The following is a 26,493-nucleotide window of genomic DNA, read 5'->3' as shown; positions in this document are numbered from 1 at the left end:
AAGTTGGCTGCCCTCAGCCTTCTTCTAAGCTCCATGATGACAAATAGGATCTCTGCAGAGCTGAATCCCGGCATCTCAGGACACTGAAGGGGACACATGTTTCCCTTTAGTGATGGTTGACAAAAAACGTGGGATGGGCATTAGCTCTAGGCTACTGCTCGCTCTTGCCCACCGAGGCCCTGTCAGACAGCATGTATTGACCTGATTGTGCCCTGTCCTGTCCGCCTTGCTTTAAGGTATATTTTAAACAGGTCTACATTATACGGGAAAGGAGCCCTGGTAGTGCAGTGGCTAAGTGCTCAGCTGCTACCCATCAGCACCCTATGGGAGAAAGATGTGGCAGCCTGCTGCCATAGAGATTTCAGCCTTGGAAACCCTGTGGGGCATTTCTCTGTCCTATAGGGTCGCTACGAGTTGGAATCAACTTGACAGCGATGGGTGTGGGTTTTGGGGTTTGGGGCATTATATGGACTTTGAGATGAGTAAAAATGAAAAGAAACAAGGACAAAACAATGCAAAAAGCCCATCTCCAAGTCAAGTTGCTTTATTTAAAATGATGAACAAGTTTCATCCATGTCAAAGTTAAAAATACCAGTCACAAATGGCAGACCCACAGGCATTCCGTGGTGGACCCCATAGCAGATGAAGCAGAACTCGGAGCCTGCTCAGAGCATCCTGCGACGATGACAGGAGGCCCAGTGCGAGGACAGTCCTGCTCTTCTGCAGTGCCCTGTTGCCTGCAGACAGCAGCCCAGGGCTGCTTCTCCTCCCTCGAGATCCAGTGGGCACTAAATAACTTCAGTTTCTGAACTAACAAGGAGACAAGGTGGAGAGCCACCACCTGAGGACACAGAGCTCATCTGGTTTTGCTGTATACAATGTAACATCAATGTGACATCCTGACACAGGCGGGGGTGGGGTGGGGAGATCAGACTCTCCATGGATTCCATCAGCAGTACTCAGCACACATATCAAAAACAACTGAGGAGTGGAAACGCTACACACAGACAAGGAACCTACAGGTGCGTCCTTATACATCTACCTCCTAGACAGCACTTTTCACGAAACTGACCACAAAGCTCCTGTTCTAGCCCATGCTCTTTTCCAAAACCTAAATCATATCAAGGCTGAACACCTAATACGTTTCTAAAGCGCTCCACCCCGGCCACTTTCTGGCTGATCCTTAACTCCAGTACCGTTAGCTAATTTACAGAGAAGCCCTGCGCTACTGTCCACACACAGCTACCGTGTCAACTGTGCTCTTTCCTGCAGTGCTAAGAAGCCTGGGCTCCGTAAGGATTTGTTTTCCAGGTACAGAAATGGGCGTGCACAGCTCAGCAGCCATGACCAGCGGCCTGTGGACACAGCACCTTCACTGTCCGTTAGCATGTGGGTCACGGGGGGCCTGAGACCTGGGCTTTTCTTTTCACCACCGCTTCTCCAGCACCTGGAACGGTGGCTGGCACCCGTGTACTGCTAAACGCAGGAAGTAGTAACAGAGGAGCAGCTCCAAATATGGGCCAGATATGACTGAAAATGTCCCTGTTTTCAGGGGCTCTCCCATCACACAATTACTAAACCACCCAGAGGCATCCGTGCATGGGAACGAGTACTCCAGGCTGATGGTAAAGCCTTGGTGCCTCCCCTGTTCCCCAAGACCCAGGCCCCTGATGCCCTGGCTGTCTGGGGTCCCCACTCACGTCCTCCCACCCGGCTCCTCCCCAGAAGTAGTTACTAGGCCAAGAACCTTCCTCCAGAGCCAGCACTTTGGTTTGCAGGTTAGCTGCCATCTTAGAGTAACCGCTACAGAAAGCCTCATATTTTACCCTTCTCCTCCCTGTCGTAGACACTACGCAGGAGAAGCTTCTGCCAGGTGACATGAGAACAAACAGATCCCGGCTTCCTGCTCACTACCCCATCCAGGTCCTTGGCCACCACTCCTCTCACCCTTGGTTCCCGCCTCTTCTGGCTTTGCTTCTCTCTGTGCTCAGCTGGCCCCTGGCGGCAGGAAATGGGTCGGGAGCTGAACCCCTGGCTGTGGCTAGAACAAATTAAATGTGTCCTGTGGTTCTTCATGGGCGGGGGGGGGGGGCAATTGCCAAACAGTAGCACGTGACCTGTGCTACACAGATGCTTTCGGGAGAGGCAACTGCATACCTGCCAGGCAGGCTGGACCTCCTGACTCTGAGTGTTGCTTATCAAACAGGAATTGCCTTCAGCATATGGAGAAGGAACTGGGTCGCTCATCTTCAAATTCCCTCTCCAGCATCCCAGCTGCTGGCGAACAGGCTCTACCGCACCCCCTGGTGGCAAATAGCCATTTTTTTCTTCATCTGTTTAAAGGGAAGTTTAGAGGGGGACAACTGGTAGGAAATTGAAAAGCTGGCATAAAATTGAAACAAGGGGAAATGAATTCCCCTGTACTGTTTGTGGTGGTTGTTGTCAGGTGCCGTTGAGTTGGATGCACAAGAGAATGAAACACTGCCCGGCCCCGCGCCATCCTCACAATTGTTGCTATGTTTGGACCCATTGTTGCAGCCGCTGTGTCAGTCCATTTCGTTGAGGGTCTTTCTCTTTTTCGCTGACCCTTTTTTCAAAAAAAGGTTTTTGAAGATAAGAAAACTTCTTTTAAAACACAGGAGGTGGTACACTAACCAGATATCAAGTACAAAGAGATTACACATTCAGGGTTTGACTCTCCTCACACCCAAACACACATTGAACCCCCCATGCTCCAGAACAGGGAACAGCTGGAGCTGCTGCCCTGGCCTCAGGCCCTTGTGGGAGGAGAGGGAGCAGTGCCAACCACAGGTAATGGGGTGGGTGCTGCCTCTGAGAAAAGTGGCGGAAGCTGTCCTACCAACCCAGCTACACACCTGGGTGGGCATTTTATGGGGAAGAAAGGTGAATAATACAAGACAGGGACCAGTGGACTGGAGCCAAGCCATGTGCTCCTGGGTCCGGAAATGAGAATAGCCTAACATGGGACAAGGGACCTGGATTCTCCTGGCCACACCCACCTTCCGGGATACTTTGAGAAGCAACAGCACACAATCCTAACACCTCCACATAAACCCTCCAGAACACTACGACGAGAACTCCTTCTCCAGCCGGGCAGTCCCTGCATTCCAACCCAGAATGTGCTTTCTGCCTGCACGTCCCTAACGAGCCCTCTCTTATTTTTAGTTGAATTTAGGGAGAGATTAAGGCAAGTAGATGCATCAAGAGGGCAAGAGATGAAACCTGCTGGTCAACCCCCAAATATTCATACCAGAATTATTTGAGTATAAACAGATCCCCAAAGACTACAAGAACCACCTCTGAGTTCATTCCCTGCACACAATACAAGCCCCCCAACTTTATGCTGTCAAGCCAAACATAAAGCACTCTGACAGAGCTTCCTACTTCCGGATCGCGTGGTGGTAAAGAGTGGGACAAACTTGTCAGACTGCACCCGTTTATAATTCAAGTTCTGTGAGAAGGACACATGAACACCTTCCCCATAACTGTACTTAAACAAGACCTCTAACGTGTTGTTATTATTAACCCCCCTCCCCAAATAAAATCACACCACATAAAAATGCCTGAAACTGAGCAGCCTCTCTGATCGTGGAGAACAGATAAGAGATCATGAGCGGTACTGAGCAGCGGCTGGAGGAGCTGGCGGGGTGACTGCCATTGGATGCGTCTCTGGGAGCTCACACCCCCAGCACTTCTTACACATGATTGGTTCACACGAGTCATGGTCGGCTCACCACTTGCGATGTCTCTGCTTGTATGCACTGGCTCTGGGAACAGCTGACGTGCTTTACAAATGTCAATTCCATTAACAGACACAACGAGATGCTGCAAGGACTGCGGCCCTCCAGCCTCAGTGACCACCAGCTCAATTTACGGGAGACAGCACACAGCCTTCATACCCATCACCGCGTGAGCCTTCAGCATTTTCACTGGGCTTGGCGTGTTTTCAAACTTCCTGGTAATCTAGTCCTAGTAAGCGGTACAAACAGCATTTGACGGAAGATAGGAGCTTGGACCAGAGAAGGACTGTCCCAATTCAAAGAAGACAAAGAAGGTGGGAGCAGAAGAGGTGAAAATCGAGTTGGGGGGCTGCCAACAGTGCACACTGGAGCCACCTCAGGGAGTCTCTTTACTTGCTCAGGGGTGAGCCCGGCTTCCACAAGTGTCCCTAATCCTGCCAAGGAAAGTACAACTGCCTGTAATCAGCATGTAGACAGCACAGGTGTGCAAAGCTGGAAGAAAATGGTTAAAAGCAGAGCCACCACCCCTGGACCCCCATGCTAAAGTAATGCCAGGGCTTTCTTTAAAAATTTTTCTTACAAATCATAATCACACATCAAGAGCAGATACACATACGTAATACAGTCACGTGCTGCAAAACGTCCATTCAGGCAAAGGCCTCACATACATTCCTGGTGCCAACCCCTGTAAAGCCTATGATACTAAAACTGTGAGCTACATGCAATGGTTCATAACAACAAACGGGCACTATCTCATGCCACGGGTCAGAACGTTATTATTACCTTAAAGATTTCTTAGCATAACTGGAAATGTTCTTTAACGTTTTCTACGCATAGAGAAGCACACCATATGCTATGTACTAAGACAAACATGTGACTGACTGACGTTGGATAGGAACTGTGCCTAACTGTTCCAACTGAGAAGCAGCTTTAGGAATGGACAGCATTTGTAATCCGGGCGTTGTCTGTGTATAACATGGTGCTCACACAACGCTGAGGTCACATAACGTCCTATTTCGTAGAACGTACTGTGCAGGTTAAGTGATGTACGACTGGAGAAACAGCTACAGAATAATGGAAAAAGTTATGCACCTCAAAGCAGATAAAGAAGCCAGAGGAGAAATCTCAGTGTAACTGTGGTGAGGACAACCAGAGCTGAGAAATGCTCATCACAGCCCAATAGATTCCCTTGAATAAAACACATGGATTTCTCCATGGAATTTTCCCCAGACCACAGAGAACACAGAAAAAACAACAGGAAAGACTGTGGGTCCTAACCTTTCATAACACATCTAAGAGAACACCCAGCTGATCAGAAACACCAAGAACATACCAGGAACGTCCACCAGGGGCAGTGAGGGGAGCCACTTAGAATCCTACGAACTTCAGTATTTTCCTGTCTTCCCACAATCTCACCTCCTGATGCTACAGACAGACATGCTTCAACTAGCACCCTGAAAAAGGTCCTTGGGATCTAAAGACTGCGGACACATGCCTCTGAGCCTTTGAACGTGTCCAGCACGAGGACGGGAGCTGGCAAAAAAATTCCCTTAAACTGATCTTAAGTTTTAACTTACTAAGATCCAATCTTGTCTCTGAAGAAAAAAAAAAAAAAAAAAAGTTGCAGATGTAATAGGTAGCTTGAGATTTCAAAAAACATCTGAGAGCTTTGCCACTGTCTGACTCGGCCTGAGCACTCAAAGCTCCAATGGCGAACCCAGAGACAAAGCAAGAGGCCAGGCCCCTGCTACTACTGTCACAGGCCCGAGGACACACACCTGGAGTCACTGCTGTCCCCCAAGACCACAACAGGGAGAAGAGCAATGAGGAGAGGGTCTGGTGTTCTCAAAGGAAAAGAAATTTCAAAGATATAAAATGGATTCCATTTTTATTCAACAATGCAAAGGGTTTCCCTGGCACCGTTCACACAGATCCTTGCCTTTACGCATGAAACAAGCCACATGCGTCTGCACTGGCTGCAGAGGGAAAAGCTACTGCTAGCAGATGTGAGGTGCACGGATCCCCATCCCACGAGCATCCTCGTCCTCTGGCTCTGCTCGGCCCTCCCCTTGGCTGCAGGCTCCAAAAGGCTGCCTCCCCGGGCCCTACCCTCCTCTGCGTGCGCGTCCTTCTACACAGACAGCGGCGTGCATGGTCACCTGGAGGAGCTGCGCTCTTTGCTCACACAGTCATCCTGGGAGGTGGTGTCCCCGTTCCCCATCATGCCACACGTCCTCCTCTTCTTCCTGCGGTGCACCATCCCTTCACCTTCGGACCCAGACTCACACTGAATATGGAGAAGAAAGATAGGAAGTCAGCCAGGTACAACCTACTTCTTTATTGAACGAACCTCTGACCTCAGGAAACAAACCCTGCACAAAGCTGTCATTTACGGTAAACCTGTGACAGTCTCACTCCGCCTTGTCCAGTGATTCTGCTCCTTAAGAGCTGCAATCACCCCTAAGATGCCGTTATTCTCCAGCGGAAGGGTTATCTGTTTGAAGTCAGGATGCTTATTCTTAAAATAGGAGCCCTGGTGGTGCTGGTAAAGTGCACGGCTGCTAACTGAAAGGTCAGCGGTTGGAACCCACCAGCCACTGTGGGAGAGAGATGTGGCAGTCTGCGTCTGTTAAGATTACAGCCCTGGAAACCCTATAGGATAGTTCCGCTCTGTCACAGAAGGTTGCTAGGAGCTGGAATCAACTTCATAGCAATGGGCTTTTTTTTTGGTTTGGTGATACAATGGTTAAAAGTCTGGCTGCTAACCAAAAGGTCGGTAGTTGGAACCCACCAGCAGCTCCTCGAGTAGACCTGATGATCTGCTCCCGTAAAGATTACAGCCTAGGAAGCCCTATGGGGCAGCTCTACTTTGTCACTTGGACTGGCTATGAGTTGGAATCGACTTGACAGAACAGTAGTTTGTAAAATATTTTGCAGTCAACACCCTGAAATGCACCTTGGAATCTCACTGCACCAACACAGAGCTAGACACGCCGAAAAAAGTACAGCACTCGACACTTATAAGACACACTCCCGAAGTGAGAACAGGCTCCGTTAGTGGGTCATGTAGAGCCAGGCAACAGGAATTTTGTCTGCTAAAGGCGCAGGATCCTCTCACCCAGCACCACGTGAGCTTTGCCAAGTCCCTGGATCTGCTGTGTTTCCAGGCTGACACTTTCCCACCCACAGAAGAAACTCTTCACATGGGCTCTGAATCTAAATGACCGAGTCTGAATCCCTGCCCTGCACTTCGCTGTGTGATCCTGGGCCATTTACTTAACCCAAACCCCAAATACCCTCTTGACCTCCTGAGGCTGTTGTCACAATTAACATATGCTATGAAATGGCAACATTCACCCTGCAGCGGGTGCAGTTTTTAGAAGACAGTGAAAAAACACTCGTGTCTTCCCATTTCCGAGCAGGAGGAAGAGGTCACACCTGGTTTTAACTGGGATGTGCTGACAGGAGCAGGGAGGGCAGGCGAGCTGGTGGGCTGGGCCTCACCTCAGAGTCTGAGTCGGACGAGCTGGAGCTGGACGAGCTGGAGGAGTCGCTGGAGCTGTCGGAGGCGATTCCCGTGGATTCCTGCAGGTCAACGGAGTCTGCCAGGACCGCCAGCTCGGGGTGCTCTTGCTTCAAGATCCTGAGAGACAAGGAGGCTGTTCTCAGGGCTGCAATGCACAGCAGCACCACACACATGACTGAGACACAGAACTGAGGCCCGTGTCTCTCAGAAGCACGTAGGGGTGCTGGGTGCGTCCATGCAGAACGGGTCCTGCATAGTGTTGGGGACACAAAGCCGCAGCCTGGGAGCAGAAACCTCCACATACACTCCCCTGAAGAGGAGACAGTATGCTCACTACCTGCGACCCGCTCCCACCTGCACAGAGGAGCCGACACGCTGCCCACACGGGACCCAAGGTCGCTGAGGCAGTCTTGGTATTCCCCTTGGAAGGAACAAGTCTCCTTCCCCAGTTTTGTTTCTGAGCCTTTCCTATATATATATATTTTTTTTTTCAAAAAAACCTTTCCTTTCCACAACACAGCACTTACTGACTAGAGTCATGCCTGGTTAAATTCTATCTGTAAGAGTGAAAAAATCCAGTTTCTCAGAAACACGAGGTGTCAAATAACAGAGACAGCCCCCCAGTACTCAGAAGATAAAACCAAACTGGACTTTGAGGGGCAGGCCTCCCCTTCTGGAACCTGAGCTGGCATCCACTGTCATCAGTGACAAAAGACCTGCTGCATGGCAGGGCTGGTGGAGTGACCAAACCACAGCATGCAGCGGCCTGCGGAGCAGAGTGAGGGGGCCTCCGACGCCCCAGAGTCCAGGGAGAACAGAAGCCACCACCCTTGGTGGCCCTCTCAGCAGGGGGGCTGAGCCCTGAACAAGCCGGAACCCCTCTCTTACCCCGAGAGCTGGTCCCTCCAGGTCAGGGTTGGGACACAGTGGCACGGGGTGGCTGGGGGTGGCTTGCACTGCCGCTGCCCGTGCGGTATCTGTTCTGTGGATAAACAGAGGAGCTAAGTCTCCAGGGCAGTCACCTCACTCACAAGAACTGAGGAAATACGTTCAAATGGGAACTGTGCTTCCAGGTAAGAAAAAGAAATAACCAAAACCAAAACCAAACTCAAACAAAACTGCTTATTTCATTAATGCTAGCTTTGGAAAAACAAAAAAGAAAAAAAGAAACAATCCCAATCATGACCACGCTGTGACTGGCTTTGCTCAAACATGCAGAGTCTCCACCGGCCACCTCGAGGCTGGCAAATGCCTGGAGAACAGCCCTGACTGCGGGCCCACTCTCCTAACCCACGAGGTTCAGCGGCCCTGGCTTTTCCCTGGCTCCGCTAAGATCGGCACACGCTCCTCCAGCAGTGGGCACTTTCCATTTATCTCTGGGGTGGGAATCAGAACAAAGCAAACCTAAGAGAAAAAAATTTCTCTCACCTATACCACTTCCTCGATAACTTTGGTCTCCCTCTTACCGTCTTGTGCCATACCACAGGGAAGTTGGTACTGCTGGCAAAGTTCTGGGTGATGGCAATGGTGGTGTCAAGATTGAGGACAACATGCCACCAGCCTCCTAAAATCCAACAGAATAAACAGTTAAACAAGGTTTGGTTCCGGACACAATTATTACACGACACAAACTTCAGAAACTATCCATAAGGGGGAGCCTCACAAACACGGGGTCTAGAATGGGGAACACACTCTGACCCAGGGATGGGCAGACGATGTTGCCTTTGTAAGTAAAGTCTTGCTGGAGCACACCAACGCCCATTCGTTTACGTCTGTGGCTGCTTCTGTGCAACAATGGCAGAGTAGTCCTGACAGAGGCTGTCTGGCCTGCAAAGCCTAATATATTTACTACCTGGCCCTTTACGTAAAAAGTTTGCCGATTCCTGCTAACCCAAATCTTTGACCAAAACTGTAAAGGCAGCAAGTTCTAGGACGAGGATAAAAACCAAACCCATTGCCGCTAAGTCGATTCTGACTCATAGCGACCCTGTAGGACAGAATAGAGCTGCCCTATAGGGTTTCCAAGGAGTGGCTGGTGGATTCGAACTGTCAACCTTTTGATTAGCAGCCATGCTCTGAACCACTGCACCTCCAAGAGCTCCAGGAGAGGGATACCCATGTCTTAAAAACTCTCACTTTCGTGTGCTTAGCATATTAAGATACTGTGTAGTTTTCAGGTGTGGGATTTCCTGCCTGCTAGCCCTGGTGGCACGACAGTTAAGCGGTCTGCTGCTAACCAAAATGTTGGCAGTGCAAACCCACCCAGTGGCTCTGTGGGAGAAAGACCTGACAATCCACTTCTGTTAAGAATTACAATCAAGAAAATGCTACGGGGCAGTTCTACTGTCAAATGGGATCACTAGGAGTTGGAATCCACTTGACAGCACCCAACAACAACTCTAAATTGGAGTCTCTGGGTAGTCCAAATGGTTAACATGCATGGCCGCTAACTGAAGGATTGGAGGTTCGAGTCCACCCAGAGGCACCTCAGAAGGTAAGTCTGGTGATCAACTTCTAAAAATCAGCCACTGAAAACCCTACATAGCACAGTTCTACTCTGACACCCATGGAGTTGCCATGATTTGGAATCTGCTGGAAGCAACGTTTCCTGCCTCAACACACCCAGGGCTACACTGTATCAAAAGCCCCATTTACAGAAGACACTAGGTACCCTCTATGGATAAAGATTAACAGGACCTTCACGCGCCATGAAGTTCAACGATTTTATACTTAGGTTACAGAAAACGTGGACAACAGCCTCCTGAGCACTTGAGACTATAGCTAACACAAGTTAATTATCAGCTGTGGATACAGAGTCAGATCGTTCAAAGTCTGGATGGTTGTTTTCGTCAGGTGCCGTCGAGTCCACTCTGACTCACAGTGACCCTATGTACAACAGAAAAAAACACTGCCCGGTCCTGTACCACCCTCACAGTTGTTTCCACATTTGAGCTCATTGTTGCAGCCACTGTGTCAATTCGTTTCATTGAGGGTCTTCCTCTTTTCTGCTGACCCTCTATTTTACCAAGCATGATGTCCTTCTCTAGGGACTGGTCCCTGTCAGTGTGCAAAGGGATCTTCTTACTCTATAGCTCTGCTCCAAAATGATAAACTACTGAAATAAAAGGATGTACTTCCTTCTAGTTCATGTATACCTGGTACGAAGACAGTCTCTCCTGGTTTTTGTAAGATTTCCAAGGGTTTGAATTCGGGTGGCCAGGTTGGGAGCTGTGTCCGGGGATGAATGATGTTAAACCAGGTGATAGCTTCGTCTTGCTGGTTCCCTCCTTCTTCACGGGTCACCTTGATGAGTTCCCTGGGCGTGCTGGTAGGGAACAGGCACCAGCGCTTGTGCCCCTGAACTAAGGCATTCCAGGCACTGGTGCCCAGAGGGTCGATGTGGATTCCCGTTCCAGATCGTGGTGGTCCCATCACAAACCACCTGTAGGATGGAAACATCAAGATCTGAGCCGTGATGTAAACACACATACACACACACAAGATGTTAAGTTTTTCGTTTTTATGCAGTATTTTACTCCTTGTTTGCAGAAGCTTCACATTAAGCATGAATTATTTGCAACCAACAAGAGAAGAGAATAAAGGGCTTTTGAAAGAAAATCAACCCTTTAACGTGCACTCTGGGCGTTAAATCAGTTATATTGTTACTTTAAGTTTTTCTCTCATTTACTAAGAAGCCTCACTAACGCCACCTTAAAGTACAAAATGGTTAAACTGCCTTGCTACAATCACTCAGTCGGTTATCCCCTCTCCCTGTCTGCCTGACTCCAACGTCTAAGCTGTAAGGAGGGGAGTGCTCCAGCTAAAGCTTTCCTGAGGCACAGGCACGGGGCACGGGGCCACACCCAGGCAGTCACATGAGCTGAGTTTTGACTCCACTGGGTTGTAGGCTGCATCCAACAAGGGTGCTATTTGAAAGGTTACAGACACCGATCCCCTGGGTGGCTCACAGAACAGACTTTAGCTTGGGGGCCCATTATCACCGGGGTCCTCATGCTGCTGACCTGGGTTGCAATCTGCAGCACACGCCTTGACAACTCCTTGGGCAAAGCAGGGTAGACCCTGGAGCAATGGTGAGATGCGAATGGAAGCTGCTGTGACTAGGTTACAAACAGTGGACTGCCCCAGAAACTATATTTTGACAAAGCCCAAATCCATTTGTTTCAATTAGGCTGTGACTGTGTAATGGGCAGAGACCAGTATCATTTTGTCTTTCAGAGACTACACATTCTAGTACATTGAAACGCTGAATGCACTGTGCACGGACCAATCCCTAACAGATAAAAGGAAAACCGCAGATGTGGCTGATTGCTGGGTTCCCATTATTAGAACTCTCCTTGTACACCAGTGGTTCAACTTTGGTTGCACACACAAATCAGCTGGAGAGCTTTAAGAAATCCTGCTGTACAGGCAGCACCCCGGGCCGATCAATTAGACTCTCTGGCAGGAGGACCCAGGCAGACATCAGTAGCCCCCTAAGCAAGGTCATCATGCAGCCAAAGCTGAATCACTCGCTCTTTTGGAAAAACGTTAGCTGACTGAACTAAAAAACCACTAAAGGTGAGCTAACAGACGCTGCCATAAATAAAGCTTAACCACACAACTGCGGGGTGCCTTACCTGTAAGGGGGCCTGCGCTTCTCCCCTGCATACTGGAACAGATCATCAGTGAAAAATTTGGGCACCTTGTAGTCTTCCAAGAGCTTCCTTCTTTTGGGGTGTTCACCATAGCTGCTGTCGAAGATATAAAGGGGGCTGTCGTCTCTGGTACTCTCCATATACTCAATGTAGTATTTCATCTTCATCTTCACGGAGTAGCCATCGTTGTCTTCACCACACTTGAACTTCTGGTTCCGGTATTTCCTTTTGAGGCGTTCCAGAGTCCACTTCTCCTGGGCAGACCAGCCCTCTTGGGCATTCAGCAGAACCACGGGCTTGTAAGGTCTTTCGTATCGTTCTACAAATTCTTCCACTGACAGCTGTAGAGCGTCTGCTCTTTCCACGTTATCCTGAGAGAACGAGAAAAGACCCGACCAGTTAAAAAGAAGTCCGGTGGCACGATGAAAAAGTCTGCCTGGGCCAATCAGCAATAGCAAACCTAAGGAGCCAGATTCTTGTTCTGGCTCCTCCTGGGCGTGCAGTGGGGGTGGAAGAAGCCCGCGTGCGTGTGAACACGTTGCACCCAGCGCCACCCCAGCAGGGGTGGGGGACTTCGCGAAACTGCCCACCCGTGGGCCTTGCCAGCCAGCTCCCCTAGGGCCCCGCCGCCTAAAGGGGTGGTGGGCGACAGACAGTCTTGTTGGGGGCGCCAAAAGCGTGAGACCCCAGTTGCCCAGGCAGGCGAGTGGCTGCCGCATGGAGGAAGGAGGCCCGCCCTAGAGTCCGGGCCTCGACTGTCCCCGAGTCCGCGGTGCGCAGGTGAACCTCTCGGCGCTCCGGGATGCCGCGCTCGGGGCGGGCCCTGGGAAAGTGCGTGGCCGCTCCGATGCCCACGCCCGGCCCCGCGTGCCCGGCCCGCTCACCGCCACGGCCGCCGGGTTCAGCGAGAAGCTCTCGTAATAGTTGTGCCGGGTCCAGTCCAGAGAGTCCTTCAGTTCCGGCCGCGCACTCCGCTTGGCCTCGCGGATCCGCTTCTTGCTCTTGTGGTTCATCCTGCGGGGTCACCAGCTGGCTCCGCGACGACCTCGGGCGCAGCTCGCTTCCTGCCACCAAGGCGCCCCCCTCCCCAGCCCGGGCGGCGGCGGTGGCGGCGGTGGCGGCGGCCCCCAAATGCCCTTCCCGCTGGCCCAGCGCCTTTAAAGCCGCCTTCCAGAAAATTCACTCCCTAACCACCTCCCCAGCCTCGGGTTGGGCGTGCGGTGCCGTCTTCCCCGCCCCCGAGCCTCTTGCGGTCATCCATTGGCCTCCGCGCCTGCAGGGCCGCCCTCAGCCACACCGAGCCTCCGCCATCTTGGGAAGGTCAAGGAGAGGGAAGAGCCGCATCCCCAGCAGGCGCCCCGCCCTCCCTGCGCCCGCTTCCGGGGTGCGTCACTTCCGGCCTCCCTCCGTTCCCTGTTTCCGGCCGGGCCCTCCACCGCTGCCTGTTTTTCTGTTTCTTTTCTGGTTTGGTTTGGGTTTGCTCTTCGCGCTGCGCGACCAAGTCGCCCACGTGGGGCTTTTCTTCTTGCCGCCAGGTTGTAGCGAGCAGGCGGGGCCGTGGAAGGGCCACGTGGCGCCGGCGTGGCGGCCCGACCCGGTCCCGCGTGTCTCCGCGCACGCAGCCTGGCAGCTCGGCGTCCTCCGCTGCTCCCTGTCGCCCCGGGGGCCGCTAGCGACGCCCCTCCCGGGGAGCGTGTCTTCCAAGGGTATGTGGTCCGGGCCCAACACTTTCGGTTCTCGGAGGAGCCGGGCCCGGGAGCCGAGGGGGCCGTGCTGGAGGTCCACGTCCCGCAGGTGCGTTCTTCCTCCCCGGCCGGCCAGCGGTGCCTCGCCGGTGGCGCCGAGAGCAGGAGCGGTTCTGAGCAGACGTGGCTGGGTGTAGCTGTAGAGATGGATGGGGAGAGAACCCTCAGCTTCATCAGCTTTCTTCTTTAGGTTGTGCCGCAGAGCAGAAAGGTTTGGTGTGAGGTCCTTTGGCAGGTTAAATGCCTCTCAGGAAGAAATCTGGGTACCCTGCCGGGAAGGGGGCTGTCCATACCAAATATTTCCTGCCAGGACAGTAGCATTCTTGATATCTGTTGTTTTCTTCGATCTTGCTGAAGGGCTTTCTAATTCAGCGTTTTCTCTCGGGTTTGAATAAATTCTGAGACCCGGAATTCCAACTCTCACTGCCCAAGTAGTTTCTTGGGTTGGCGCCCACTACTTTGAGCACGCATCTGTCACAAAACACTTATAATAATCTTACGGATGTTCAGTTGTTCAAAGCACTTCCACATTGCAGATTTCATTTGATTACATCAGGAGCCCGTGAAGTACATGTGTTAGTCGCATTTTAACATAAACAGCTCCAGAAGTTAAAGGCTGAAGTGGAATCCGTTTGAGTCTCCAAACGCCTTCGCATTCAAATACCCTTTTGGATTACTCCCGAAATTTAGGGGTGAAGATACTCTCTCTGAGTATAGAAACCCCTTTACACCCAAATCTGCCCAACTCGTTTCTCTGGTCAGAATCCTTGGCTCTTCATTGCACTGCTGGGTGAAATCCAGGAGAATGGGAGCTCCAGCAGGAGAGGCATTCTGGTTCTTTGTTCACGGTATGCCTATTCTTAGAACAGTGCCCACAGCATGTTTTAGGCACTAATATTTTTGTTGAGTGGATTGAAGGATTAAGTCCTGTTCCCCGGGGACAGCGCAATGAAGCCCTTTACTTCTGATACTTCTTCAGCCTCCCTACCTACCACCCCAGATGACAAAAGAGTTGGGAGGTTATCCATTTCAGGTAATAATTGAGGACTCAATGCCTCCTTTGTGCCTGGCACTGTACTAAGTAAGTGGTTTGCTTTTGATCTTCCAGTTACTCTGTGAGATAGTATTTTGCCCTTGAGGAAACAAGCACAGAGAGGTAAAGTAACTTGTACAAGGTCACACAGTTAGTAAATGACAGGTCTGGAGTTTGAACTCAGGCAGTTTATTGCAGAGGTGTGAGCTGTGTTATGTGACCTCCCTAAATACCATACTGTTATGATTCTGTGCCTTTCCAAAGGCTTTGTACACTGCCTGCCTAACTTCAGGATTCAGCTCTACTCCAATCTCTTCTAGGAAGCCTTCTAGGACCACACTGCTTTCCATTAGTGTACCAAGTTATGCCTGGATTTAAGACCCTCCAGTGTCTTACTGCACTTAGAATAAAATCTTAACTTCTTACTGTGGCCTACAAAACCCCCCAAGGTCTGGCCTTCCCTTTTGACCTTCACTTACAGGCACAACATGCCTCCAGCCCCCAGGCCCACTCCGCCAGGGCTGTCCAGGCTCCAGCTACTGAGGCCTTCCAGTTCCTGCCTCAGAGCCTTTGCCTGCATCATCCTCTTGGGGAACTTTTTGAAAGGGGTTTTCAGTGGCTGATCTTTGGAAGGAGATTCCTGGGCCTTTTTTCCAAGCTGCCTCTGGGTGGACTTGAGCGGCCAGCCTTTCAGTTAGCAGTCTAGAGCTTACCTGTTTGGGCTTCCCAGGGATTACTTACTGTCTCACATCACCGTCTCGTTCGTAGCATTTACCACTAACCAAAATTATATGCTCGTTGCGGCCTCTCCTCGGTAGTATATATACTCCATGAGAACGGAGACCTTGTCTTTCACAGCTACATCCCCAGCCTAGAACAGTGCCTGGTACTCAGGCACTGGATACTCACTGAATGATTATGAACTGTGCTTATCATATAGTACTGCAGCTAAATCTATCTCCTTGTAGGCTGTGAACTCCGGGAGAGCAAGGACTGCCATTTTTTTCCTTTTTTAAAAAACTTCGTTGGGACTATACACAGCTATGGAAACCCTGGTGGCGTAGTCGTTAAGTGCTACAGCTGCTAACCAAAAGGTCAGCAGTTGGAATCCACGAGGTACCCTTTGGGAACTCTACGGGTCAGTTCTACGCTGTCCTATAGGGTCGCTATGAGTCGGAAGCGACTCCATGGCACCTGGTTTGTTTTTTTTTTTTGTTTTATACACAGCTAAACGTACACCGTTTCTACAGTTCAGCTACATTGATTATTCAAATTTTGTAACCATTCTCATCCTCCTCTTTTGAGTCGTTCCTTCCTCACTAACATAAACTCACTGCTCCCTGAGGTTCCTATCTAATCTTTTGAGTTGCTGTTGTCACTTTAATCCTGTGTAAACCAAGCCCAAACCCATTGCCATCACAGCGACCCAATAGAACAGAGTAGAACTGCCCCATAGGGTTTCCAAGTAGTGGTTACTGGATTCAAACTGCCGACCTTTTTGTTAGCAGCCGAGCTAAACCACTGGGAGATAGTTCTTAAAATAGCACAATGCTCAAGGCAGACATTTCTTACTAGTTGCGGTGGATTAATTACTTTGTGTGTGGCCTTTCTAGCCACGGTTTTGCAACTCCCAACCAGGTGATTGTGTGATAGGGTGATTGTGGCCTACTAGGGGAATTGGTCAGTTTTGTCTTAAAAGAGCCAATTCTGAGTGAGGGGGAGGAGCCCACCACCAAAGAAGACCCAGTGGCTTGGTCGTGGGCTTCCTGACCACGGAGAGAGAAAGCTGAGTACCTTTGGGTAGAGACTGAGGGCCAGGGAGAGGCTATCCTGATGGAAGAACTGTATCCTGAGTGTTTTTGAGCCTGAATTCTGTTATTTTCCTAGTAAGCCCCATAATTGTGAGTATGGTCCGTGAGTTACGTGGCCACTGCAGTGAGTTATCCAACCTCACAGAGAATGCTGTGGGAAGGTTGGTGTCAGAATTAAAGATGGCGGAGCAAAGGGGCTTGTGTGACCTCCGGCTCATGAGAATCAGCCTTGGGCTGTTGACCTTTATTCTCTTCACCCTTGTGAGGTATGAGGTCGGGCACTGCCCTCAAGGTGTTTTCACACTAGTTAAGCTAAACTATCATTTGGTTGTAAGAAGACTTCAGGCAGGGGGTATTTTTGGTTTAAGGTTTAAAGATTAGTTCCAAAGGTTCATCCAGCCTCCAAGGCTCCAGAAAGTCTGGAGTCCATGAGAACTTGAAATTCTATTTTGCATTCCCTTCCTCCTCCCCTTTTGATGAAGATTCATAGGATATTTGATCAAAATGTTCAGTAATGGTAGCCAGCCACCACTCAGTTCTTCTAGTCTTATGGCAAAGGTGGCAGTTGTTCATGGAGACAATTTGCCACACATTCCGTATCCTCCTATTCCTGACTCATCTTCCCGTTGCCCCAGGTGAACAGAGACCAGCGGTCATGCTTTAGATGGCAGCTTGCAAGCTTTTAAGACCCAGGTGTTACACAGAACTAGGAGGCTGAACAGAAGCACTGAACACATTAGACCGATTAACTGGGATGAGGGACCGCCATTTTTGTAATAGATGCTGGTGTTTGCACTCAGTAAATACTGTATAAATATTCCAGTTTCCAGCAGATATTTATGACAAAATATCTTGACAGGTCCTGCATCTCCAATATGGAATGTATGTCTGGCCCTGTGCTGTGGTCCTGGCCCAGTACCTGTGGTTTCACAGAAGGTCTCTGCCAGGCAAGGCAGTATTGGAGGTAAAAGTGGCTCTGGAGGCTTCCAAAATACTAGGTTATGCTCAGATTTGTGTCCATATGCTAGTCAGTTGGTTTTTATTAAATGTTCTCAACAACGAAACTTGTCTTCTAAAGCAGGGGTTAGTTCGGGCCAGTGTCTAAGGCCTGTGAACTAAGAATACTTAACATTTTTTAAGCGTTAAGAAATGTTATCCCAAGCTCCTTTCTCACCATCCCACCTGGCTCGACTGAAGCCTCGAAACTTTTCTCAAGAGTGCAGAAGTGGTAGATTTTCAGTGCTTAAACCCCAAAGCGGACAAATTGGAAGCTTAGCGTTTCTTAACTATAAACTTGTATTTCAGCCAAAAGTTAGTACTTCACTTTTTTTCCAGTGGCCTAAAAGGATCATCTTGCCAGAGAACACAAATAAGACAACAAAGTGATACACTTAGTTGAAATTTGCTGTTTTAATTCCAAGGAGTGTGTATAATGCTAACCTCAGGATACCTGGTAAACAGTCCTGGGAAAACTTGTGCCTTCAGCTGATTTACCAAGTGGCTTGCACTTTCGAAGCTAAACTGGAAATAAGCCTCTTTAATCAAAAGCCCTGCTGCTGTCAGGTTTTAAGCACAGACAAGAAGTTAACTTAAAATTGGTACTTGGTTACCCAGTGACAAGACTTGCTTATGACCTAGTCACCTGTGCATCTTTTAAATATGAAAAGTTGGCATCCCATGGAATGAGAACTATTGTATATTTTAATTTGTATTTCATATCAGTAAACAAACAAAAAAAAGCCCAAACCTGTTGTCCTCCAGTGGATTCTGACTCATAGTAACCCTGCAGGACAGAACAGAACTGCCTGTGCCCCCAGGGTTTCCTCATGACAAGACAGATTAAGTGTCCCGAACTTCTTCCCTGTACATACTGAGCAACAAAATGTACAATAAGTTTGGAAATAAATACTAGATCCTGACTGATTTCTGACAGCACATCTGTCAAATACAAAGTCTGAGCTTCCTTCACTTAGTAAATGCGATGTTTAATTATGGTACAGATACTTACATCACAAACCTAAACTTGTACTTACACACCAACCAGGTGTTTGTCAAAGACCGAAGCAAGGATGAAATGCTGCAAGACTAAGATCGCACAATCTTTTTAATTCTATGCATACTTCTGAAATGCCATCTTTAAACTTCTAGATTGGAGCTGGGGTGAGCCTTCCAGGAATTCTGGCTGCAAAATGTGGCGCTGAGGTAATACTGTCAGACAACCAAGAACTGCCTCATTCTCTAGAAATCTGTCAGCAAAGCTGCCAAATGAATAACCTGCCACAGGTCCAGGTTGTAGGGCTAACATGGGGCCACATATCTCCTGATCTTCTGGCTCTACCACCACAGGATGTTATTCTTGCATCTGATGTATTTTTTGAACCAGAAGGTAAGCTTTTTGCTTTTTTCAACCATAAACTGAGATGTAATGTTTGTTAAGCAGAAAAACCTATTAAATAGTCCTTTCTCCTCAGACTTTGAAGACATCTTAACTACAGTATACTTTCTGATGGAAAAGAACCCAAAGGTCCAATTGTGGTCTACCTACCAGGTTAGAAGGTGAGCCTGAATGATCCTGGTTTACTCTCAATTTTATGTGTTAAAACTCAAGCCTTACTAACTCCTACTTTCAAGAAAAAATTTAAAAACATACATAAAGAACAAAAAATCTGTGATTTTTAAAAACTTTTTTTTTTTTTTAAAGCGCTGACTGGTCACTTGAAGCTTTGCTCTATAAATGGGATATGAAATGTGTCCACGTTCCTCTGCAGTCTTTTGATGCAGACAGGGAAGATATAGCAGAGTCTGCCCTCCCAGGAAGACATACTGTTGAAATGCTGATCATCTCCTTTGCAAAGGGCAGCCTCTGACTCACACCTATGAACAGTTTCACTGAGTAGCAATGTGGCTTGATGACCTACCATTCAGGAGGCCATTTTAGCTTTGAGGGTAAAAGCAGTGCGATTTCAAGATGGTAACAGCTGCTGGCCTTCGATTACTATGCTGGATCACCTAGACAACACTCACGACTAACAATCACGAAAACAAAAATTAAAAGACTTGTGCAGAAAAGGAGTTGGACTGTTCCTCAGTCATTACATAGGGCACAAACCAGGTTTTGAGAGTGGTGGACTAAGAACCTCAATAAAGTGCCACCATAACAGTTCCAATTCTCTTTAGGGCAAGTCAGCTACTTCACATCTCGCGTTCACACTGATACAGCCAGTGATTTTCACAGAACAGGCACAGAAGTCTTTTCAAGTAAATGGGGGGGGGGAGGAAAAAAAGACCAAGACATATTCTGAGAAAAGCTAACACCAAAAAAATGTTTTAATTAAACTACAGAAACAATGGTTATAGTACAGAATATTCATAAGCAAAAAGGTACACCAGGGGTTAAGTACTTACAAAGTTACAAACCATTTGCTTCCTGAACATTTTTTTTTTTTCCATATTTAAGTTCATACATGAAGATGACTGGATTTACCATTTCGGGGATGAAGGGGAAAAAAAAGGTGTGTTTATCATCAGCTAGATGTGCTCACTGTATGCTCCATTATTTATATGCAAGGCCCGGGTGACTGGAAGTGCAGTTGTCAGGCATTTTAATAAACTGGACAGCCATTTGTTTCTGCACGACAAGGCAGCTTTACACAGGAGCAACCAGGAGAAAACAGGAAACAGCCAAGCACTCTGCACTGCAACACGCCACCTTAACAGCTAACCAGCATTACTCAACTGCTACACAACTGCGCCTAGTGCACAAAAATACATAAGAGAAGAGATTAGAATTGTGTTTGGTAAACAATCCTTCCAAAATATCAAGTCTTTTCACCTGAAAAGTCTTTATACAAATTTGGGTTCAGATTACCATTTAGATCTGAAGGTAAATAGCATATACAAATTTACACCAGCTTTTGTAGGTTTTTAATTTTAAGGAAGGCAATGTTGAGTCAATCTCTTGACAGCTTTAGGCTATTCAGCAAGTAATGGCTGCACACGTTTCCTTAAAAAGTCAGGAGGCCACAAATTACCAATCTGTTTAATTTCAAACAAAAAAAGTCAGCACTATACAAACAAAAATGAAATTTTACCTTAAATATCCAAGCCAATAATGAAATCTGAAGTCGTTCACCTCACTAAATTACAAGAAATTTGAATAACAGCAACAAAATGGCACATAAAATGAAGTTTGCCACCTGAGGCAATGTTTAAAACAAGTAAAAAGTTAGACAAATGTTACAAAATAACCTTTTCAATAGCCAGTTGCTTGTTCCAAGGACTCTGATGGACTGAGTTTTTGTGTGGTCCTTTCTCCCCAAGTCCTCCATTATGTTGCTTGCCGATACATCTAGGTTTGAAAAGAAATAAGTTGAGTTTACCTTCCATTACTTTCAAAGTACCAAAGTGTGTGTGGTTTCAATCTCAGGCATGTACTTACTAAGGCTCTGGTGAAACAAGTACATTACAGTAAGGTTCCACCCAGCCATTGTCAAGATTTTTAAAGGCCCAATCAGGAAACTTTCAAAGGCTACCATCAGCGTTTACAAGTTTGAGCTTGTGTATTCTTGGCCAAATAACCAAGGTTAAAAAAAAAAAAAAAAAAAAGGTGAGGGGAGAAAAAGAAAAAAGGGCTGTATTCAAACAAAAACAAATTGAAATCAGAAAACTAGTTTCCTTTGTGAGGCAAATTTTTAGTTTGCAAATGAAATATTTGGTAATCGAGAATGAATGCTTTAATATCTGAGCTACTTAGGGCCCTTTCCTTTTAAAAAATAGGACCAAACAATTTGAGTTAAAGACACACTATCCTTTCCCCACCCAGTGCAATACCTGCGAACTTTTTTTTGGCTTCCAAAAGTTTATTGTGCTTCTTATTGCAATGCGTTTGCCACATCCACTAGAATATGAAGTCCCAGTCAGTACCATAGCTGAACTGATTGTTTTCTCTAAGAGGATAGTGCATCTTTAACGTTTAAAGACAAACCTGGCTCCAATACACGCCCACAGAAACTGGTCCCTGGAGGATCAGCCAAATCAGTTAAAATCTGCAATACTGGCCAATATTCTTTTATCAAACAGGAGACCGCAGCTTTAAAGGGGAAAATGCAGACGTTGGATAAAAACAGCAAGAAATAGTCATTTTCATCAATAGGTCTCAAACAGTTCACGAAACAGCCATTATCATCTAGTCTTTACACACAGCCTCTCTGCAGACCCCTCTTCTCTCCATATCACTCCCAAAGCTGAGTAACCTCAGAGCCACACTCCTCGCGGCAGGAGTCCCCTCTATAGGAACAGGCTCTCCAACACCACTCGAAGCCCCATTTACGACTTTAGGCTTGTGTGCCTCGGACCCCGTGGCCATTACCATGGTTTTAAGAGGACACCGCTCCTTCCTCTTCCGGAGACTTGGGCGGACTCTTGGATCGCGACCTGGACTTGGACTCCCTCTTGGACACGGGCGGAGGACTCCGGGACCGGGACCGGGACCTGGAGCGCGAGCGCGACCTGGAGACCGACGACGACTTGGACTTGGACCTCCGCGCGGACCTGGACTTGGACGTGGAGCGCGATCTGGAGCGCGTGCGGGACCGAGACTTGGAGCGGCTGTAGCGGGATCGGCTCCGGGACCGGGAGCGGCTGCGGCTGCGAGAGCGGCTGCGGCGGCGGCGCCGGGGGCTGCGGGCGGAGGGGACGGTCACGGAGGCCCCGCCCGCCCCACCGCGCGCCCGCCCGCCCGCCCGCCATTATGTGGCTGCGGCCGGGCCCGCGACGCCATTTGCCGAGGCGCGAGGCGGGCCCGCCCTTCCGCCATGCCGCCGCCCGGGGGTCGCGTCCCCGCCGCCCGCCGGCCCGTCCGCCCGCCGGCCCGCCCGCGCCTCGCTGGGCCCCGGGCCGCTCACCTGCGACTCCGCCGTCCGTAGCCGCTGCCGCCGTACCTGCGCGGGGGCGGCCCGCGGCGGCTGTGGTGCGAGTCGGGCGGGCGGCCGTAGCGCGCCATCTGCACGCGCAGCTCGCGGCCGTCCAGCACGGCGCCGTCCATGGCGTCCATGGCGTCCTCGGCGTCGCGCTTGTCGTGGAAGCGCACGAAGGCGAAGCCGCGGGACTCCTTGGTGTAGCGGTCCCGCGGGATGTACACGTCGCCCACGCGCCCGTACTTCTCGAAGACGCGCCGTAGCGTGTCGGGCGAGGTGCGGTAGGTCAGGTTGTCCACCTTGAGGGAGGTCATGCCCTCCACGTCGGGGGGCGGGCGGCCGTAGCTCATGGTCTCGGAGGCTCGGCCCGCGGCCCGGGGCTGCGCGTCGGGAACTGGCGCCCTGGACGGGCCGCGCGCGTCGGCTGAGGCGGCGGGACTGCCTCACAACGCTCGGCTCGACGCCGCGCCTCAGCGAAGGCAGCCGCTTCCCGCGTGGAGACGCTTAGGAACTGGCAGCGAGCCCCGAGCAAACCCACTCCGTACCCGACGCCACCTGAGAGACAAGTGGGCGGGCTGAGCCGCCAGCGCCGGTTTATAGGGCTGCTCACAAAATGGCGCCCGCGCCACCCGGAAATGAATCCCCTGATTGGCTCGTCCCGCCCCGCCCCGTAACGTTGCCGCCGCGCGTCCGCCCCCGCTGGGCGCGCCTGCGCGGAGCGTGGCGACCTGGCCGAAAAGCGCGCAGTCACTGCTGGCGGGCGGGGGGAGCGGAGTGTGCGGGCGGTTGGAAAGCCCGCCAAACGCTTTTTCCGCCTGCAAGGCAGCTGCGGGAACGCTCGGGCCGCGGGAAGAGGCGGCGTGCTCCTATTTTGGCTCCGCCTTTTTTTCCACGCTAGTGTCGGAGGTCCGAGCTGCTTTTCTCTCTAGACCTCAGTTCCGCCTCTTTCAGAGAATTACTCTTCTATTAGCTTCCCTGGGTTCCGGGTTTCCGCAGACCACGCCGCCTCCTCCCCAGGCCCTTTCCTGCAGCCCCGCCTCCTCAACCCTGGGTTCCCGCTTGTAGCCCCATTATCTTGGCCCGGGGGCTCGGTTCTGCTCCCCTACTGGGGGAGCGGACGCCATCACCGCGCGCCGTCTCTGCCCTGGCGGGCCAGGACTACATATCCCAGCAGGCCGAGCGCGGCTGCGGTCAGGTGACCGGGTCGCCTAACCCGCGTGACTCGGGGCGCGGCGGGCGGGGCCGCGCCGGCAGCTGCGAGCTCCCCTTTGGCCTGTTAATCCACTCGCCGGCCCCTCAACCTGGAGCAGCGACGTTATTGGCTCTTCTCCGGGTGTGGGCACTTCCTGCTCGGACCTTATCCTAGGAATGTCCTAATTCTTTCCGTGGGGACAACTTCACTCTAAGCCCGGGATTCTGATCCAAGAACGGGCAGTTGACAGCTCGGTTGCCTTGCTCCCGTATCCGCCTTTTCTGACCATCTCATTTTCTTCAGGATTGTCAGTGGGTTCGCCCCGAGGAGAGCTGACTGCCCGGGGCTGCTGCTGCTGGCCTCCAGCAGAGCCGAGCCAAAATGTCCCCGGAATCCAAAAAGCTTTTCAACATCATTATTTTAGGAGTTGCCTTTATGTTTATGTTCACCGCCTTTCAAACTTGTGGAAATGTGGCGGTGAGTTGGAATCTGTTCTTCCTTTGAAGTTCCTATCATAATGCATTCGAAGATGATAGTAAGCTTTCTTTGTATGTAAGAGCGCATTTAAATTGCCCCATTTATTTTCTCACCTATTCTTCCTCATTTTTTATAGTTAGGTTGGATTTTATATGTCAGACGTTTTTTCTTAATGTGTGATTGTCATTACCGTTTATCTCTCTGATTCAATTTGGGATATGGATGTTGGCCTAGTTATTTTATTGTCTGCATTAAGCTATACGTTAGCGCTTGGATAGTTAGGGAAATAAAACTGAAGACACAGTTACAGCTGTTCTCTCTCTTCTCAGCTTACTGTCTCCAGTTGTGCAGTCTTGTCTTTTCTCTTGGTTAATTTTCAGCATTCTTAAGCCTTGATGTTCATTGACGGATTGTGAATTTTGACTTCATTTTCTATCTTTGAGTACCTGGAAACAGATTTCAGCAGGGACAGAGATTACATAAACGTTGCCGTTGATTAGTTCTATCTTTCACACAGCAAACTGTCATCAGGAGCTTAAACAGCACGGATTTTCATGGCAGTGGATATACCAGGTATTATACCCTATAATTGGTTTTTCTTTGCATGTAACAGGATTTGCTTGATTCCCATCAGAGTCAGAGGCAATATAATAGTATGATTGGATTAATGGTGGTTACTTTTTTCTGTGTTTAGATTCTTTTGGGGGACATAATAGATAAAAGGTTATACGCTTTAGATTGCATGTGGAATTAGACACTGGGTCTGAAATCCTGGCTTCTCAACTTAACTCCTGCTTGATCTTAGGCAAGTTACTTTTATGAGTCCAGCTACCCTGCTCAGATAATGTGTGAAAGCACTTGGCACAGTGCCTCGCATTTAATAGGTTTATATGGTGTTGGCAAAGAACATTGAATAGAGGTGCAGCCAGAATGCTCCTTAGAGGCAAAGATGGTGAGACTTTGTCTCACATACTTTGGACTTGTTATCAGGAGGGACGAGTCCCTGGAGAAGGACATCATGCTTAGTAGAGGTTCAGGAAAAAGAGGAAGACCCTCAAGGACATGGATTGACGCAGTGTCTGTAACAACGGGCTCAAACGTAACATTGGTTGTAAGGATGGTATGGAACTGGGCAGTGTTTTATCCTGTTGCACATAGCGTCTCTATGAGTAGGAACCGGCATGACAGCAATTGACAAAAGTATCATCGTGATGATGGTTATCCAGTCCTAAATGGAGAGTATTTTTTATATGATTCTGAAACATTTAGTCTTCCTATTTTTGTAATTTTATAACGACTAATACACTGTCATCAGGAGCTTTTAAATTTTAGTTGTTAGTCTCACATTTACAGATGTTGAAAATGAAGTACAAAAACCTTCACGAGGCACCAGTACATTGTGAGAAAAGCTGGAAATGTAACACAATACATACATGTTTATAGCACAAACAAGTTCCTTATTTCCTTGTGATTAAGTATTGGATCATAGCCTCCCTTCTCCCACATCTGTTACTTGGTTCTTTATTACCTGTCCTAAGCCTGACCTTTTATGTGATAGTTGAGAGTAAAATCAAAAACCTGTTGCCGTCTAGTGGATAGTGACTCATAGTGACCCTGTAGGACCACAGGGTTTCCAAGGCTGTAATCTTCATGGAAGCAGACTGCCACATCTTTCTCCTGCAGAGCAGTTGCTGGGTTTGAACTGCTGACCTTGCTGTTAGCAGTCCAGCCCTTATCTACCATGTCAGCAGTGCTCCTTCCTTGAGAATAAAGAGATGTTATAACATACTCCGTCTTAAGTGGCTAGTAATAATACCACAACTTTTGGTAGTGCTTTGCCTTCCTGTATATCCTAAAGAACAGTTGACACTGCAAGATCCATAAAAACCAGAGAATAGTTTACTATGCATTTGTAAATACCATCATTAGATTTCAACTCATAGCGGCCTTGCATAGAACAGAATGAAACACTGCCTTGTCTTTTGCTATCCTCACGGTCCTTATAAATAACGGTGGCTAGTTCAGGACCTTTGAAATGGTTTCATTCACACTTTGCTGTAAGGTACATGTATAGGGCTGGTTCTACAGACTAATAGTTTTTAAGTGATACCATCAGGTTAAGTTAAATTCTGGTTTAACCAGATTATGACTCTGTGCTTGTTATTTATAGTAGAGAAATTTCATCCGATTTCCAGGAGTTGCAGGCTGTTTGGAGAACAGATTGATTGACCAGGGGCTCTGGAGTCAGATTGCCAGGGTTGGAATCCTGGCTTCACCGTACATCAGCTATACAGCTAGACCTTTTGGCAAGTTACTTAACTCTTCTGTGTCTCAGATTTCTTTTTTGTAAAATGAGAGTAATAACAATACCTACTTTA

General features: G+C 49.1%; 4 protein-coding genes across 18 annotated transcripts in view; 2 read left to right on the top strand and 2 right to left on the bottom strand.

Annotated features, from left to right (window-relative positions):
• Positions 1–528: 528 nt before the first annotated feature.
• JMJD6 (jumonji domain containing 6, arginine demethylase and lysine hydroxylase) lies at positions 529–21,123 on the bottom strand. 9 transcript variants are annotated; one of them, XM_064270683.1, is made up of 8 exons: positions 20,780–21,123; positions 11,925–12,313; positions 10,443–10,729; positions 8,754–8,851; positions 8,176–8,264; positions 7,266–7,404; positions 5,921–6,048; positions 529–2,587 (listed from the first exon to the last, which is right to left on the bottom strand). In XM_064270683.1, the coding sequence occupies exons 1-8, from the start codon at positions 20,915–20,917 to the stop codon at positions 2,515–2,517; spliced, it is 1,341 nt and encodes a 446-aa protein (XP_064126753.1). In that variant the 5' UTR covers positions 20,918–21,123; the 3' UTR covers positions 529–2,514. The 9 variants fall into 9 exon arrangements, 6 of the variants coding, with proteins under 6 accessions (XP_064126753.1, XP_064126756.1, XP_064126754.1 ...); XM_064270684.1 differs by lacking the exon at positions 529–2,587 and adding an exon at positions 2,605–4,195; XM_064270686.1 differs by lacking the exons at positions 529–2,587; positions 8,176–8,264; positions 20,780–21,123 and adding exons at positions 2,603–4,195; positions 12,827–13,084 and having other exon boundaries at positions 8,716–8,851.
• On the top strand, positions 13,642–19,821 carry METTL23 (methyltransferase 23, arginine). 2 transcript variants are annotated; one of them, XM_023556866.2, is made up of 5 exons: positions 13,642–13,736; positions 17,391–17,495; positions 18,680–18,917; positions 19,003–19,087; positions 19,233–19,821. In XM_023556866.2, exons 2-5 carry the CDS (start codon positions 17,412–17,414, stop codon positions 19,396–19,398), a joined length of 573 nt encoding a protein of 190 aa, XP_023412634.1. In that variant the 5' UTR covers positions 13,642–13,736; positions 17,391–17,411; the 3' UTR covers positions 19,399–19,821. The 2 variants fall into 2 exon arrangements, with proteins under 2 accessions (XP_023412634.1, XP_010595228.1); XM_010596926.3 differs by lacking the exon at positions 13,642–13,736 and having other exon boundaries at positions 17,392–17,478.
• On the bottom strand, positions 19,841–23,025 carry SRSF2 (serine and arginine rich splicing factor 2). 3 transcript variants are annotated; one of them, XR_010318285.1, is made up of 4 exons: positions 22,435–23,025; positions 21,900–22,210; positions 21,516–21,620; positions 19,841–20,879 (listed from the first exon to the last, which is right to left on the bottom strand). XR_010318285.1 is itself a non-coding variant. In XM_064270688.1 (3 exons), exons 1-2 carry the CDS (start codon positions 22,794–22,796, stop codon positions 21,907–21,909), a joined length of 666 nt encoding a protein of 221 aa, XP_064126758.1. In that variant the 5' UTR covers positions 22,797–23,019; the 3' UTR covers positions 19,841–20,879; positions 21,900–21,906. The 3 variants fall into 3 exon arrangements, 2 of the variants coding, with proteins under 2 accessions (XP_064126758.1, XP_064126759.1); XM_064270688.1 differs by lacking the exon at positions 21,516–21,620 and having other exon boundaries at positions 22,435–23,019; XM_064270689.1 differs by lacking the exons at positions 19,841–20,879; positions 21,516–21,620 and having other exon boundaries at positions 21,795–22,210; positions 22,435–23,020.
• Positions 23,026–23,669: 644 nt separating this feature from the next.
• MFSD11 (major facilitator superfamily domain containing 11) overlaps positions 23,670–26,493 on the top strand; it is a 37,667-nt gene continuing 34,843 nt past the window's right edge. Inside the window, exons 1-3 of one of the 4 annotated variants that reach the window (XM_023556865.1) lie at positions 24,058–24,115; positions 24,633–24,688; positions 26,286–26,421. Coding sequence is in view for 2 of the 4 variants with exons in the window: in XM_003417236.4 (XP_003417284.1) it covers positions 24,020–24,115; positions 24,633–24,688 (152 nt within the window). In the remaining 2 variants the exon portion in view is untranslated. Of the gene's footprint in view, positions 24,689–26,285; positions 26,422–26,493 lie in introns of all 4 variants that reach the window. The other 3 variants (XM_003417236.4, XM_023556864.2, XM_023556863.2) reach the window with 3 other exon arrangements.

This window comes from Loxodonta africana, chromosome 18 (genome assembly GCF_030014295.1).
Source record: "Loxodonta africana isolate mLoxAfr1 chromosome 18, mLoxAfr1.hap2, whole genome shotgun sequence".
NCBI classification, from domain to species: domain Eukaryota; kingdom Metazoa; phylum Chordata; class Mammalia; order Proboscidea; family Elephantidae; genus Loxodonta; species Loxodonta africana.
Note: the sequence above shows the minus strand (reverse complement) of the source record. Positions and strands in the feature narration are given on the sequence as shown.